Below are 17,212 nucleotides of genomic sequence, written 5' to 3' on the forward strand. Positions count from 1 at the left end.
CAGAGCTATTGATATGCTGATTGACAGATGGATAGACCGATTGGTTTGTGAACAAGCCTCATTCATAAAAGTAATATTTTAACAAATCTCCATCAGTATGTGTTGAAACCGAATCATTGATGTTGACCAGCAGCTGTGACCCGTTCACGGTTCTCATCTGTAACTCCCCATGTGACCGTTTTGTAACAGTGATGTAACATGAAATAATGCTGAGTCAGCTGGTGATCACAGATGATTCACTCACAAGCACCTCTTCTTCCTCCTCTTCTTCCTCCTCTGTAACAACGACAGTTCATCATCAATGTTATGATTATATAAAAAGGGGCTTTTAATGAAACATGTGCTCCTTTCAGCAGACAGGAGACAAAGATTTGTTACCAACCACTTATTTCAACTTTATTTATATATTCATCCCATCTGAAAAAACTTAAATCAAAGTCCATTTGCAGAGCTTTCAACCTCTCCTCATGGTCTTCCACAGTGGAGAGAGTTTGTTTTATGTTATATATTACATATATCTTAGATTTGACATGTGATGCTGTGGAAGAGATGAAAGGTTCAAGATCAGATAGTGATGTAAGAAATCAATCAAAACAGATGGAGAGTTTTTCATCTGATGTAACAGAGACATTTTTATTTGGTTTATTTATATTTGATGTATCGTGAGAACTAACTTTGTTTCCGTCTTCATCACTTTGTGTTTCATATTGTTTCAAACATATATTCACCTTAATGTGTCTGATTTGTACATTTGTAATTATGAATTTTTAACCAAAAAGTGAACTTTTATGTAAGACCTCAACATTTCCTACAGCACCTGAAGGCAGCAGAAGAACCCGCCCTGCCCCTCGCCCCCTCCCCTCAGACGGACGCAGCGGAGCCGTGATTGGTGGAGAGCTCGTGTCGTCAGAGGGGCGTTCAGAGGAGGAAACCTCAGCAGAAACGAGACGCGGAGAACCAGGAGAGTCCGGAACCTGTAGAGACCTCCAGAGGTCCCGTCCACCAAACCTTTGTACCTGCTGCAGGTGAGTCACTTCCTGTTCGTGTTGACCGACGGACTGGTGCCGTCATCACGAAGCGACACGAGGAGGAAGCCCCTCATGTCCAGCGGCCGAAGACGAAATATTGTGAAATACTTCAACAGTAGAGCAGAAATACTACAGTGGAAAAATACTGCAAACGTCCTGCGTCCAAAACTTTACAGTATTGACAGTACAGAGTACTATCAGCAAAATGTAGTACTTACGGTAGAAGTATTCATTATGCATGCAGGGATACATTACACGGTGTTTTGGCGGCATTTTACTTTTTTAATTATACCGTTTAAATCTGTCTCACTACAAGTTTGTCAGCTCTTAATCTGAAAAGCAACTCGTTCCTACAATGTAAATGTAAAACTGCTGCTACTACTACGAGTACTACTACTACTACGAGTACTACTACTACGAGTACTACTACTACTAGTACTGAAGGTACAGATAGTACTGTGAAGTCACAAGTGGAACAATGTTGTGGTGATTTTACTACTTCCTGTTGTTTTTCACACATGAAGAGTTTGTTCATTTTGATCATTTAATATGTGATGAACAGTTGTCGTATTGTGATATACACTGATGTTGTAAAGTATTAGATAGTATTAGTGTTCATGGTCCAGGGGCCTGAGGCCTCAGGGGAGGCAGGGGGCCCCCTGTCTGGTCTGACATTTATATTTCATTTAATATTTCTGTTTTTTTGGGGACTAAATACTGAAGCTGCAGCTTTGAAGATTTGTTCACATTCACGTCCGTCCTACAAATATTTGCTCTGTTTCCCATTGACTTCTACTGAAGCCCGTGTGACGACGCCTTCAAACGTGCGTTTCCTGTTTCGGAGTTCAGCTTTGTGCAACTTCAGTGTTGCAGTAAAAACGCTGCTGCTGACATTTGGTCACATCACCAGACTGCAAACTGCAGCTACAGAAATGACTCAAGTTCTTTTCAATTATAAACTCAAACATCTTCGCAGCAACAGCACATTCTTTCATTTATTTCAAGAAAATGACGTTTGTTCTACAGTATATAATATGTATATCATAAACCTGACCCCACTCTCACATTACAGGGACAAACAACAGCAGGTCCCCACGAGGTCAGCCTGTAAATGTTAATGCAGTGTTCAACGTGTGTGTGTGTTTACATGTGTTCCTCCACAGAGATGGGGGGTCAGGCCTCCTCAGTGGAGGGCGTCCATGTTGTTGTTGTGGGCGGTGGATTCGGAGGCGTCGCGGCGGCTCAGCAGCTGAAAGCTCGAGGACTCGGCTTCACTCTGATCGACATGAGAGACGCGTTTCATCACAACGTGGCGGCGCTGCGAGCGTCCGTGCAGCCCGGTACCTCACCAGCACTGCATCACTGCATCACTGCATCACTGCATCACTCAAGCTTTACTTCCATTTCTAGGAATATTCTTCTCTTTTGTTGTAGTTTATAGAGATATACATTTATTTCTTCAAGTTTTACTTTCATGGTTATGATCACTATTTTTTTATTTTGTTTAATTCATTTGCTTTTATTTTTAAGAGATTCTATTTTTTATTTATTTTGTAATTGTTTTATGTTTTATGAGAATTTTATATTGAGTAATAAGCAAAGTAAATATAAGTATATTGCAAAAATATTTACTCCATATTTTCTGTTTTAGAATGTTTTTATTTTGCGGTTTAAAAATGTTTTGAATTTTGTTTCATTTTATGATTTTTCAATTTTTTTCTACATTGTTTATGATTCATTATTATTGTTATTGTTATTATTATTGTCATTTCATACTTATTTATATTGCACTTTATTTCATACAATGAACACTTCAATGATTTAAAATTTTTAAATATTAAAATACATTTAAAAAGGAGAGGGAACAACAATTATTATTACTACCATTTGTTATTAAAAAATAATACAAAATAATAATCATCATATTTTTATTATAATTGTTGTCATGACACTGAGCTCAGACTGCTGGTGACTCAGACAGATGAACTTCACCACACAGCAGTCTGTAGCCAACAAAAACAACGCTGACTGTAATAAAATAAGAAGTGTGTAATAATGTCAGTGTGACCTTTGACCTTTGACCCCGTGTCCCGCAGGCTTCGCTCACAGGACGTTCATCCCGTACGCCGAGACGTTTGGAGACAGTTTTGTTCAGGGTCGAGTGGAGCGAGTCGACACCCACAGACAAACGGTCGTCCTGGAGGGAGGGAGGGTGAGGAGACGGGGAGGAGAAGGGGGAAGGAGGGGAGGAGATGGGGGAGAAGATGGAGGTGGGGGCTAAAGGACCATTACAACATTTTAATAACCCCCCTTTGCTCTCCTTTGTTTCCCCAGAGTCAGATGTCAGATTGATATCAGTTTTACCTCTTTCTCTTTTGATGGAGCTAGGCTAACAGTTTCCCCCAGCTTCCAGTCTTTGTGCTAAGCTAGGCTAACCACATCCTGTACCGGACACACGGAGGTGAAACTGATGTGACTGTCTGACTCTGGAGAGCAGAGAGAGAACTCAGGGTTTACTAGCTGTCGTAATGTTCCTTTACGTCCTGACTGCTGACAAACACTGCAGCAACCTTTGCTCCTGTGTGCTGCAGGAGATCCAGTACTCCCACCTCATCCTGTGTACTGGGACTGATGGAGCGTTCCCCGGGAAGTTCAACACCGTGGCGTCCGTTCAGAGCGCCATCCAAGCGTACGAGGACTTCGTCAAGCAGGTACGATGACGGGACGAATACTGAGGGGTCTGCAGAGGGCCAGGTCGTTACTGTGTGTGTGTGTGTGTTCAGGTCCAGGCAGCAGACTCGGTGTTGGTGGTCGGAGGGGGGTCGACCGGGGTGGAGATGGCTGCTGAGATCAAGACAGAGTATCCAGACAAGAAGGTGACGACAAACTGAACTGTGATCAAATCTGAGTGTCGCTGTCAGCCATGTCTGTCTCTGACCTCTGACCTCTGCAGGTTGTGTTTGGTGATGAAGTTTATTCCACTGTTTACCTCCGATAAAATGTTCTTTAAAGGTTTATTACTCTGTTTTGTAACCGTGCTGCTGAGATCATGTAGTACCAGCAGTGGGAGAAGTAAGTAAAAGTACTAATACCACACTGTGAAAATACTGCATATATATACTGTGTTGATCCATATCGTCCACTCCTGTACTACTGCTGCTATAAAACTACTGTCTTTACTACAGACATGTACTACTGCCATTTTTGTTTTTACTCATTGTATATGTACATGAATAGAACCAGTACTAGTAATAGAAATACGTGCAGCGTACTCCTCGGTCGTCCTGTGTTTAAACGTTGATCGTCATGTTTGTCAGGTGGTTCTGATCCACTCCAGAGTGGCGTTGGCCGACTCGGGGCTGCTGCCCAGCGTCAGACGGCAGGCCAAAGAGGTTCTGCTGGAGAAAGGGGTGGAGCTGCTGCTGGGTACGAAGACCTGATTCATACCTGCGGACAGGTGTTTGGTTCAGACCGGGTTCAGACCGGCCTTTATAAACCTGCTGTATGTCTCAGGTCAGAAAGTGTCCAACCTGTCGGAGCTGCAGCTGAATGTGACCCAGAGGAACACCGTGGTCACCACAGACAAAGGGGACCGTCTGACCACAGACCTGATCATCTGCTGCATCGGACTCAAGGTCAACTCTGCAGCCTACGCCTCCAGCTTCTGTGAGCGCACGCACACACGTACACGTACACGCACACACACACACACACACGCACACACACACACACACACACACACACACACACACTCTGAACTTGCCTGCGATGGTAAACATTACAAAACTCGGTCGGCTTCAATTAGGACCTGCAAATATTTTCACCTTTTAATTATTAGGGGGAGTTTCACTGACAGCTATGTTCTGTTCTTAAGTACCTCACCTGAGTGAATGCACTCAATTACATTACAAGTGCAGTTTGACCTTGTGACCACCAGAGGTCAGTGTTTCTTTAGTGAGACTTCTCAACATCCTCTGGGAGGACATGTGAGGATGCCCCCCCCCCCCCCAGCTGTCCGCCAGCACCACCATCAGGACAGAAGTCCCTCCTGCACACATGAAATCTCAACATCTCATCTCAGTCATTGGCTGTCTGGCCTGTCAATCACACTTTCTGACCACACAGATGGTTTATTTTAAAATTGGCTGTTTGTGATTGGTTGTTTGGCATATTGGTAAAAGACTTAGACTTTATTAAGTCTTGGTAAAATAAAAGAACTCCTGTCTTTTAGCCTCAGTTTGAACAGCAATGCATTCTGGGTACACAACCTCAACACTAGAGGTCGAAGGTCAAATGAATTGATCTTAATCCATAGATCGATCAGTGACTTATCAGTGATCTGTTTGTGCCGACAGCCGGCTGTCTGGCTGATGACGGAGCTCTGAAGGTGAACGATCACCTGCAGGTCGAAGGTTTCTCCAACGTCTTCGCTGTGGGCGACTGCGCCAACGTCAATGAGCCCAAGATGGCGTACCACGCCGGACTGCACGCCACTGTCGCCGTTAGCAACATCGCCAACAGTCTGAGCGGGAAGGAGCTGAGCTCATATCGCACAGGTACGCACACACACACACACACCTGTCTGTGTGTTTGGTGGCCTGTCTGTGTTGCTGGTTGATTGACAGTGTTGCTGGTTGCTAGGTAACGTCACCATGTTGCTGGCGATGGGCTACAATGACGGCGTGGGTCAGTTTAACGGGCTGAAGTTGCCTCGTTGCCTCGTTGCTCTGGGGAAGAGTCGAGATCTGCTGCTGTGGAAGAGCTGGAGGGAGATGGAGCAGAAACAACCCTGAGACACACACACTGGATACGGCCTCTAAACTGTTGTTCTAACCCTCCAGCTGCTCAAACCCAACTGTAATGGACAGGTTTACTCAAACTGTGTGCTTGTTACCATGACAACTGGTGCTAATAAAGATGAAGTAGACGAGACGAGTCATTGCATTCACTTCAATGTGACTTAAAGCAGCAGATCCGTTCATTGAAATATGTAAATGAGGAACATTCAGCTGACCAGGACTGCCTGTCTCACTGCTCATCTGCCTGTCTCACTGCTCACTCTTCACCTGCCTGTCTCAGGCCTCTTTGTCGAACTGGGATTTAGATGAAACCAGACTTCAGTGAACCCGATCAGGTTAGCTCAGGTTGGGGTTTGAGGTGTGGCAGCAGTTTTAACAGCTTTGGATAGAAAAAGACTTTACAGCATCTTAAACTCTTTGTTTCGCTGACAAACAACGTTCAGGTATTTAAAGAACTGATAGATACAAACTATGAAGCAGAAGTGGTTGAATACATGTGGCATTACACAAACTTCACTGCGAACACAAGCTCGTCATTTTCATCTGATGTTAAACATTTTGACTGGATCTGGAACAAAAGGAGGCGGGACACCGAGAGTTAATCGCCGTGTTAACCCTTCGTTAAAATGAAGAAATGATCACAAAGTTAGCAACAAACTTCTTTATTATGTTTTTTCAAACAATAAATAAAATATTTTAAACCTGAAATCATCATCAGCATCTTTCATTTGACGTTTTTCTTTAAACCAACAGCTTCTCCTTTAAAACTTTTACAATCACACACACTTCTAAATATAATAATTATGATTATTATTAATAATTAATAATCATAATAAGGAGTGAACAGCTGCTTAGTGGAAGAGGTTTCTTTAACAGCTTTCACTGAAACAAGTCAAACCTTCTGGTGCAAAATGTAAAGCGTACAAAATCATAAATATGCAGCATGTGATTAACATGACGTGATATTAATTAAGTAAAAACATTCAGTGGAAGTGGAACAACTCAGGAGACTTCTCCGGCCACCAGCTGGCTGCCATCATACGTCTAATTAATACTAATAAATCAATAAATCGAGTTCATTTTGTTTTTCAGCTGTTTGGATGGAAAAACCCTGAAAACAGACAGACCATCATCATCATCATGTTTACAGCCGTGTTACTGTAACGGAGTAGAAACTGGTTTCAGAAAACAGTTTATAATTAAATAAAAATCAAAATGAGTGAAACCTCCTCAGAAAGCATCAAGTTACTGTTGGATTTATTATTTAGTGAGTGATCGATTAGTAACTGTTATTAGTAACTTTAACTTAGTTTAATGAAACCTCCAAACAAAGGAGGAGGCAGGTCGAGCAGCTTCGTCTTTAAATGAATGTTTTGAATGTAAAGAAAACGCCTCACTGTGACTCAAACCCCCCCGTCAGATACTGGCAGCGTCGCAGCCTCCTGATCGGCTCCTCAGATGTGAAAGGAGGTGTGGCGAGGTCAAACCAGTTAAACCAGTACGAGCAGAGTGGGAGCGGCCGGCGTCTGATGGGGTGTGTGAGGAGAAACATTTCCAGAAAAGAAAGTGGATTTATTGAATCCTCCTTTTCACTAAAAGTCCTCAACAACATTTGTTAATAAATAAATGAACGTGTGGATTTAAAACTGAACGTTTTCGGACTAAAATCTGGATTAAATACTGTCGAGTTTAAAATCTGACAGAAGCTCAGATTCACTTTCTGATGAAGTTCGATCTTTGTTTTCCCTCAAATCTCCAGTTCAAGTCTGAAGTGAGAGGACGTCATTGAAAGGCACGCGTTGTTTCACAAGTCTGGAACTCCTTTAAATCACTTCCTGATTGTCTAGTTGGGATTCAGAGGTTCTTCATCCTCAACTGAAGTCGTTCGATGAATTCTTCTGCCGTCAGAAGAAAGTCTGCGTTTGAGTTTCAGCAGCTTCAGCAGAAGACGAGACAAACTCTCCAGTCAGGGAAATCTCCCACAATGCTCCTGTTCTCTACTCTGTCTTGTCGGGCTTCCCCTCGCCGCCGCGGCGCAGGTACGTCTGGTAGAAGAAGTTGGAGAAGAGCAGCAGGTAGCTGAGGTACATGAGGGTGGCCCAGACGATGTTGTCGAGGCGGGAGGGGCAGTCTCCGTGCTGCATCCAGCGGTACACCAGCCCGCTCACCGTCAGCCCCATCCCCATCTGACTGATCTGAGCGCTGGTGATGAGCACGGCGAAGGGCCGCGGCACGCGCAGGCCGGCAGCGCGCACGGCGTAGTAGCTGTACATGAGCGCGTGCACGCCGTAGTTCATGGTCATGAACCAGCCGCCGCCGGCCACCATGTCTTTGTAGGAGTACCAGGAGTACAGCAGCACGGTGATGTGGTGGTACCAGTGCAGGAAGAGCAGCTTCTGCTTCCTCAGCACGATGAAGGCTGTGTCGCCTGGGAGACACAAAGCAGGGTTTAACTAGTCCCACGATCAATATCTCATTAATGCATTCCTAATTTTTTAATTCATCGTTTTGCAGATGTTCTGGCTGGATTCACTGATCGAAACTTATCAATAATCGTTCACAATAGAAACAGAAATCCAAATCAGTGAATTCTTTGACACAGATTATGTGATTATTGTGTCAGCTGATCATAACAGTGGCCTGTTCTCCTGCTGCGTTCACAGACATTACACAGCGTCAGAAAACTGATAACTGATATCATCTCTGTATCAGAAGAGCTGATTGGCTACAGTTTGGTTTACATGTGGACACAGAAAAACGATTTAAATAACCAGAAGAAGAACGTGTGTGTGTGTGTGTGTGTGTGTGTGTGTGTGTGTGTGTGTGAGAGAGAACTGACCGAGCTCTGGAGCTTTGCTCAGGACGAAGGCGTACGCCCAGAACTTGCTGACCGGTCCGCTGTAGAAGCTCTGGTCACAGACGGACCGTCTGAAGCCGCTGCTGCTCAGGATGTGGAACATGTAGGAGCCGGTTCGAATCGCACCGATGATGCTACAAACAAAAAACACACAGAAGAAGAAGATCCATCACACAGAGCAGATTTCGTGGGCAGAACGCACACGAGCTGCAATTATCTTCACGTGCATGACGGACAGCTCGTTACCGCGGAGACGGCGTGTTTAAGGAGTCTCCGCCCTCTCCTCAGGAACTTATTATTCTCAGAAACGCAGAGCCGCCGGTTACCATGGAGACGGAGACGGTTAAAAAGGTCGCAGCCCCCGTCTCCAGGGAAACCGGAAGAAGAGCCAAGAAACAAAGTCGCGTCTTTACTTTTGTTTGATTTTATTTTGTTGGCTGACTCAGGATCTGCACAGGGCGGACAGAATAACAGGAACACCTCTGTTTGGTTGTCTGGAGGTCGCAGTCCTCCTGACGACGACGACCACAACATAGAAACACCTCGACGGGTTACTATGGTTACTCAAAATATTGACGTATTTTTCTTACATCATATAGCTGCAAGAAGGTTTGATGCGAAAATACAAATCAAGAATGGAGTCACGGTCAGAATGAAACAATATATATTAACAAATGTTCAACACAGAGGCTGAGGCGGTAACAGAGTCCACGGTGCAGTGTGTTACCTGAAGACAGCGAGGCTGAGTGACCAGAGGACGAGCGGCCGCCGCAGGTTCATTTTGGGTCGAAGCTTCATGTAGTGCTGACCTCCGAACACCAGGGCGGCGTACAGAGCGCTGAACACAAAGGACTTACTCCTGCAGGAGAAAACACATGTTAAAAGGCTAATGCTAAACTAACGTTAGCATGCTAACGTTCATATCTTAGGCTTTTGACTGTTGGTTGGCCTTAGGGAAGTTGTGACGGGCATTTTCTTTTTTTCCTGGCATTTCATGAATCAAACGATTAATCGAGACAAAAATCTCAATATTAAAATCAATAATGAAAATGATTGTTAGTGCTGCACACAGCTGATTTTTTTTATTTTGATTTTTTTTAGCAACAAAATCTAATTATCAGACGAACAAATGAACAGACCACTGAATTAAATTTGGCACTGTTCTCTGTACTTTCATTTCATTTTAAATGTGTTCATTCATTTTGTTTATTGCAGCAGTTTCTCTTCTACATATGAACTCATAAGTCTCTATTCATGCTGTTACAACTGTCATGTTTTCATACCTGGAGGTTTCTAACACCTGAGTCACTGTCACTTAACAACAAACAAAACCTATGTCCTGTTCAGGTGTACCTCACAGTCAGGCTGTTAAACCATGTCTTCATTTCTTTACGTGTGATTTTATGTGTCTTCACATAATTTACTTTAGTATTATGAAATGATAGTAGACTGTAATCATGATTTATTTATATTGTTAAACACTGTGGGACCTGGTTCTATATGGTGATACAGAAATGTAATATTGTCATAAATACACAAAACTAATTGTCACTATGAACTCATAAAGAGAATTTTCCATTAAGAGTTTCAGCAGGTCAAACATTTGTTTCTGGGAGGGACTGTGTGGAAGCTTTTAACTGGAATAACCACCTTTTATTAAATACCACAAGTACACCGCAAGGTGTGACGTCACTGTGCCGATGACTCACCTGTAATACACCTGTAGCCTCCACTAACCAGATTTATCTAACGCATTCCTTTTAGCTCGTTGTAATACCTAACTCGAATGTGTTGTGTTTGCCCCAAATCTGTGACTCTCCTTTGCACGGAGAAAGCCTCACCAAACCTCCTTCACAAATAATTACGTTTTAAGTTCTCCATCATATCTGTAAATTACGCTTGCTTCGAACATGAGAAATTCAAAATTTCTGAATAAGTAACATCAGCTCCCCTGTTCGGCATAAACAAAATACAAAAAAAAAAGACTTTATTCCAACAAACATTTGAATTGATCGTCAGTGTGTCTGCTGCCTCCGATTGTTCGCCGCGGAGCAGTTTTAGTATCGATCAAACCGGTTAAGGAGAATGAACGTTGAAACTGGGTGGATGCCGAAACAGAGCCTGGAACCCAATCACCCCGAAACCGCCGCCATGTGTACTTTTAATGACAGTAAGGTCATTTCAAAAGTGGTGGATATTTTAATGGAACACGGAAAGTAGCGTCTCCACTGAAGAGACTGTTGCTATCGTCTGTTTGGGGGGAATTTAAAGCCTCAGTAATAGTCCCTGAGTCAAATAAAAGATTATTAATATCTAAATCAACGTTTATAGTAAAACATAAACGGAGTTTGTTAGCTTACCAGTTAGCTTGCATCCATTCAATCGCTCCTCTGTCATCAAAGCGCCGCTCGAAGCTGTACTCAGCCAGCGGGAGGTGCGACTCCGTCCCATTCATCTCGTTATTATCTCTTCTAGCTGATGAAATGTGTGAAGTCAGAGAGCAGCAGTCCGCTCAGTGTCTGTGTCTCCTCCGACTGTCTGTCCTCCCACCTGTTTCCGTCCTAATTAAAGCCTATTAGCAGGGGGCGGGGCTTCAAGGAGACACCTGTTGGCTGCTTTCATCTTCTTTATGGAGCCATCACTGCGTTGTTCTACTGTCTGTGGCTATGGAAGACAAATCGTGCCGTGTGAAGAAGTAGTTTACCAGTGAAAACAGTTCAGAGAGGTGGACATTATCTATGGAAGACAAATCGTGCCGTGTGAAGAAGTAGTTTACCAGTGAAAACAGTTCAGACTGGACAGTATCTCAGGAAACACACGTTGCTTACTCTGGAGGTCTTCAAATAAAATCCAAATTGTCTGAATATTTGATTTTTTTTCTTTGTCTTGTCTCGTCGTGACTTTAAAATCAGTATTCTTCATCCGTCAAAATTACAGGACAGACACAATAACAACTGGAGAATAAAAACATTTAAATATGGGGCTGTACTGTACCACACACTGTACTACACACTGGACTACATACTGGACTACACACTGTACCACATACTGGACTACATACTGTACTAAACACTGGACTACATACTGGACTACACACTGTACTACACACTGGACTACATACTGGACTACACACTGTACCACATACTGGACTACATACTGTACTACACACTGTACTACACACTGGACTACATACCGTACTACATACTGGACTACACACTGGACTACATACTGGACTACACACTGTACCACATACTGGACTACATACTGTACTACACACTGTACTACACACTGGACTACACACTGTACTACATACCGTACTACATACTGGACTACACACTGGACTACACACTGGACTACACACTGTACCACATACTGTACTACACACTGTAATACAAACTGGACTACACACTGTACTACATACTGGACTACACACTGTACTACACACTGGACTACACACTGGACTACACACTGTACTACACACTGTACTAAACACTGGACTACATACTGGACTACATACTGGACTACATACTGGACTACACACTGTACTACATACTGGACTACACACTGGACTACATACTGGACTACACACTATACTACACACTGGACTACACACTGTACTAAACACTGGACTACATACTGGACTACACACTGGACTACATACTGGACTACACACTGTACTACACACTGGACTACACACTGTACTAAACACTGGACTACATACTGGACTACACACTGTACTACATACTGGACTACATACTGGACTACACACTGGACTACATACTGGACTACATACTGGACTACACACTGTACTACATACTGGACTACACACTGTACTACATACTGGACTACATACTGGACAGAAATGGATTTGTGACGCAGCTATGATTATTCTTGACTTCCCAACGAGGTTTCTGACTTCCAGGGATTCAAACCTGTGACCTTCCAGCCGTCACTGTGACCTGCAGCTCAGACTGAAACTGATAGAGAGAAACAGTTTGTTCCTGATCTGAGATCAGCGTCACAGCTTCACAGGCTGGTTTGTTTTAATCAGTTCATTCTGACACTTTGTACAGAACAAATCCGACAGATAAAAATATAACAGAGATATAATAATAATAATAATGATAATAAAGAGAAATGATACATTGGACACGAGGAGAGCAAGATAACCGGTGGTGGAGGAAGTATTCAGATCCTTTAATGCAGTAAAAGTACTAATACCACACTGTACAAATACTCTGTTACAGTAAAAGTCCTGCATGTGAAATGTTATTAATAATATTATATATTGTCATTAGAGGATTATTCCTCCTCATTAATGTGAAGCAGGATGTTACTGTTGGAGTTGAGGTGGAGCTCATTCTGAACTATCAGCTAATGATTATTAGTTCACTGTGGATGAATCAGCTGATTATTTCCTCCGTTAATGGATCGATTGTTTGGTCACAATGAGCCAGAGCCCAAAGTGACGCCTTCACAAAGCTCCACATTATTAACAAGACATTACAATTATTAACAGCATTCAGAGGGAAAGCAGCACATCTGCATCTGAACAGCTGGAACCAGGAAATGGTTTCACACCATCAGTTCACTTCCTGTCAGTCCACTGATCCATTAACGGACTGATTCAGCTGGACTTAATAAACAGTTTAATAACAAAACATCATGTTTTATAAACTCTTCATGTTTTAATCTGTAAAGTCACTGAAGCTGTCAGACAAATGGAGTGAAGTCAAAAGGACAATATTTCCCTCTGAGATGACTCAAGTAAAGTACAAGTACCTGAACTGTGTACTGAAGTACAGTAGTTAGTATCCCCAGAGTAGGTAACCGAGGCGTCGTGCTCCTCTGGGTGGAGCTCCGAGTCTCCTGACCGTCTGAGGAGAAACTGAAGCTCAGTTTCACTTTGTGTTTGCCGCTCTGATAACGATCAGGAGTCCTCCTCGCAGGCTCTGCTGCTGGCCTTCAGGATCTACACTTTGTATTTTTCCTCCACAGCTCAGAGGGAAGTATTTTATTCCTCTACGTTCATCTGACAGCTGGAGTTACTTAGTGCATCTCAAGCCGTTTAAATATGAAGCAACATCTCACTGTGACTGTGAGGTTTCTTATGTCCTGCCTGGGTAATCAGCCCGCCACCTGCGAGGTTCATCTTGTGACCCTTTGTAGGGGTCCTCCCCCTCAGGTTGGGAACCACAAGATTCACATGTTCCATTCATCATTCGATAAAGAAGGACGCTACCTGACAAGCAGTTTCTGTTTCAGCTCAGTGACTTAAAGAAGACATGAGACCTTTCAGCTGATCTGGAAGCAGAAGCGTCTTCATCATTAGAGACATTTCTCTGCTTGTACATGTTTACTTTGTCAGCAGAAAATGTCACTAATAATCCTCAACAGAAGTCCTTCAGACCTGTGAGGTAAAACATTCATTAAGTTTCAGTGTTTTTAAACAAGTGTGCAGCTGTAAATGTTAATACGTTGCTAATAAATAGTTTATGGTCCAGATGCTCAGCAGCTGCTCCCAGAGGAGGTTCTTCACAACCAGCACGATGATCAATTATTTATTCACCATCAATAAGGCTATTAGGTACAACTTATAAAACCTTCATGAAGAGTGATTTATTAGAAAGTGGTTCCAAGCATTTCATATGACTGAGACTCAGTGGTGGAAAGTACATTTACATTTATATTTAAGTACTGTACTTAAGTACAATTTTGAGGTACTTGTAGTTTTTTGAGTTATTTCCATTTCATGCTACTTCTTCTTCTCTACATTTATTTGATAACTTTAGTTACTTTACAGATTCGGATCATTAATACAGAATGTAATCAGCTAATAGATGATGATGTATTATTACAGATGAATCAGAAGAAGAATATCCACATTCAGCAGCTGCAACGTTAAAGAACACATTCATGTATCATTAATTATAATCCAATAATATATATGATTCTGCATGATGACTATTTTTACTTTTGGTACTTGAAGTAAAAGCAGGATTTTTATCTGTAGCAGAGTATTTCTACCCTGTGGTATTAGTACTTTCACTGAAGTAAATGATGTGAGTCCTTCTCCCACTGGCTCACGTGAAGATGCTCTTCATATACAGTCTATGGCTGGAGGTGAGAACCTGCTGCCGCCTGCTGGACAGAAACTGAAGCTGCACCTGCGAACACACGCTGAAGCATCTGTCGTTGCTGTGTTGAGCCTGTGAAGCACGCAGGAATCATTTATATATTTATTCATATTCTTTAACTTTCAAACAGCATCGTGTTCATAATAAAACTACAATATTTAAACTGTGTCTTAGAATACCAGCAGCTGTTTTGTATGGAAGTTAATTTCTGCTTTTAAAATTAACAAATACAAAAGTCAATTTCTTATGTAAATTCTGAATACTTTTCATACTTTTGACTTACATGTTGGTGAAATGTGAGAAACCTAATATCTTATATGCTATGAAGTCAAATCAAGTAGAGCAGACTAAATGCTCTTCTTAGTGCGGACAGATGACCAACAATGTACGACAGAATGCTGTAAGGAAAATAAGATTTAGAGAATAAAGTCAAAACATTTGGAGAAAGAAATCATAATGTTGCGAGAATAAAGAGAATAATATGAGAATAGTCATCATTTTATTCGAAGAAAGAAGCTGTAAGTCATAATATTTCAAGATGCCACCGTCATGTTACAGGAAAATATTTCAAGAATAATGTCAATGAAAAGAATCTTAACCCACGGTTGATTTTACTTTACAACAAAAAATATGTAATATTATAAGGACAAAGCTGTAATTAATTACAAGATACAGTCGTCATTTTAGGAGGAAACGTAATATTTACAGATTTTTCTGGAGCTTTCAACCGCAGAAAAGAGTTGTGCTGTTATGAGGATGTGTTCATTTCACAAGAAAAAGTCGGAACATTTCAAACTCTTTACAAGAGAAAGTATGAATAAATATATATAAATACTTTAAGAGTAAATGTGTCAAGGTCGACTTACTATTTCTGGAGCTTTCAACCACATCTCACTCCGGAACCTGGCTGCAGACAAGATAAACGCTAGTAAGAGGACCTTGAGTTAAGATTATTTAGACAGTCGTTTGTCTTGGACTTTATCCCGGAGCTCTCAGGTGGGGCTCGTGTGTGTCCTCTGGTCGGTCCGGTCTGACGTCTCCTTACGTCGCTGCTACGTCACCTCAACGATGCGGAAGTTGAAGTCACCGTGGAGAACGTAAACTAATGTCAACCAGCCGCTCAGAAAATAAAGAAAAAAGCAGCAGAAGAGAAAGAAGAAGAAGGAGAAACAGAGTGAACACTGAACACGGCGGACGGTTCACCTCCAGCTGCACTTTCACCGCTACCGGCATGTAACGTAACTTAGCTAGCCGTTACTCTGACAGTTAACCGTAACATCTGCCTTCTCTGTGGCCGTCGGTTCGCTCGTTACCGACACCGTTACCGTTTAATGGACCCACCGGGTGACTAAGAGTCCACGTCGGTGCTGCTGTGGTATTGCATGGGTCGCTAGAAAGCTGCAAGCCCCGTTACATCCCATTCTCTCTTGAAGGTAAGTGACCGGCTTGCGAACCTCCTTTGAAAAACATGTAATTTTAAATTAGCTTTTGGTATTAGCTAAATTATACAAATACCTGAATATAACTGAAGGTCTTTCCGGATTTCCAAGCATCTTCTCATTATTTCGGCATTGATATTATTCAAGCAAAAAGGCGTTTCTTTTAGTAAAATTTCTACTTTTACAAACCTTTTTGTGTTAACGATTGTCTTTTCGAAATTATGGTCCACCCTGCTGAGCGGTGGCCAGCAGCACCGCGAGTCTCTTGGAAAAGTCGATATTTCAGCGAAGGCAGTGCTACTTGGTCGATTATATACATGCCGTACTGAAAAGTATTGCCATATGATTCATAAAAGGCTTTGAGTTTTATATGAGACAGTGTTTACTGTGGAGATTAACGAAGGGAAGCGTTAAACTGACTCGTTTTTGAAAGGAGTTCAGGCGTGCTGGCTGTTCCCGAGAGCAGCGGAGCTTGAAAAAGCATCTGAAACGGGTCTTTTTGTCAAATATACCCTCCTCCTTACTCTTAAATAAAGTGCATATGACCATGTTTTGTGTTTTATTTTGTTTAATGGATCAAACTGCAAAGATAAAAAATCAAACGGTCTGAAGTGAAGCGAGTCTTCAGTATTCATCATCATCATCATCAGTCAGGATCCGGATCAGGATCAGGGATGCGGAAGGTCGAGCGACCTTTAAAAGGACAGGACGCAGTTTTTGACAGCGAGGAGCGTCTCGTCGCTGCTGCTGGTCGGAAATAAGCTCTTAGAAATAATAATACTCAAACACAGAAAGGACTGCGTTTTGGTTAGAAGTGCTTGTTTTTGTGTTCAGTCAGTTGTGTCAGAAGATAACTGAACAACACGTACTCTCAGTAGTCATCAGTCTATTGATATTTTATTTTTTCAGCACTATGTTTTATCAATTCGTCTTTAAAATGTCACAAATGATG

The 17,212-nt window shown here is 42.3% G+C and overlaps 2 protein-coding genes across 2 annotated transcripts; one reads left to right on the forward strand and one right to left on the reverse strand.

Moving 5' to 3' along the window:
* Positions 1–933: 933 nt before the first annotated feature.
* aifm2 (AIF family member 2) lies at positions 934–5,960 on the forward strand. The gene is made up of 9 exons (XM_070915668.1): positions 934–1,025; positions 2,192–2,368; positions 3,125–3,240; positions 3,620–3,739; positions 3,812–3,904; positions 4,346–4,454; positions 4,542–4,694; positions 5,384–5,584; positions 5,670–5,960. The coding sequence occupies exons 2-9, from the start codon at positions 2,194–2,196 to the stop codon at positions 5,819–5,821; spliced, it is 1,119 nt and encodes a 372-aa protein (XP_070771769.1). The 5' UTR covers positions 934–1,025; positions 2,192–2,193; the 3' UTR covers positions 5,822–5,960.
* Positions 5,961–6,479: 519 nt separating this feature from the next.
* On the reverse strand, positions 6,480–11,202 carry LOC139293957 (very long chain fatty acid elongase 6-like). Its single transcript, XM_070915669.1, has 4 exons — positions 11,045–11,202; positions 9,412–9,543; positions 8,667–8,818; positions 6,480–8,255 (listed from the first exon to the last, which is right to left on the reverse strand). Exons 1-4 carry the CDS (start codon positions 11,137–11,139, stop codon positions 7,825–7,827), a joined length of 810 nt encoding a protein of 269 aa, XP_070771770.1. The 5' UTR covers positions 11,140–11,202; the 3' UTR covers positions 6,480–7,824.
* Between the last annotated feature and the right edge of the window lie 6,010 nt (positions 11,203–17,212).

The sequence above is a fragment of the Enoplosus armatus genome, chromosome 12, assembly GCF_043641665.1.
Source record: "Enoplosus armatus isolate fEnoArm2 chromosome 12, fEnoArm2.hap1, whole genome shotgun sequence".
NCBI lineage: Eukaryota > Metazoa > Chordata > Actinopteri > Centrarchiformes > Enoplosidae > Enoplosus > Enoplosus armatus.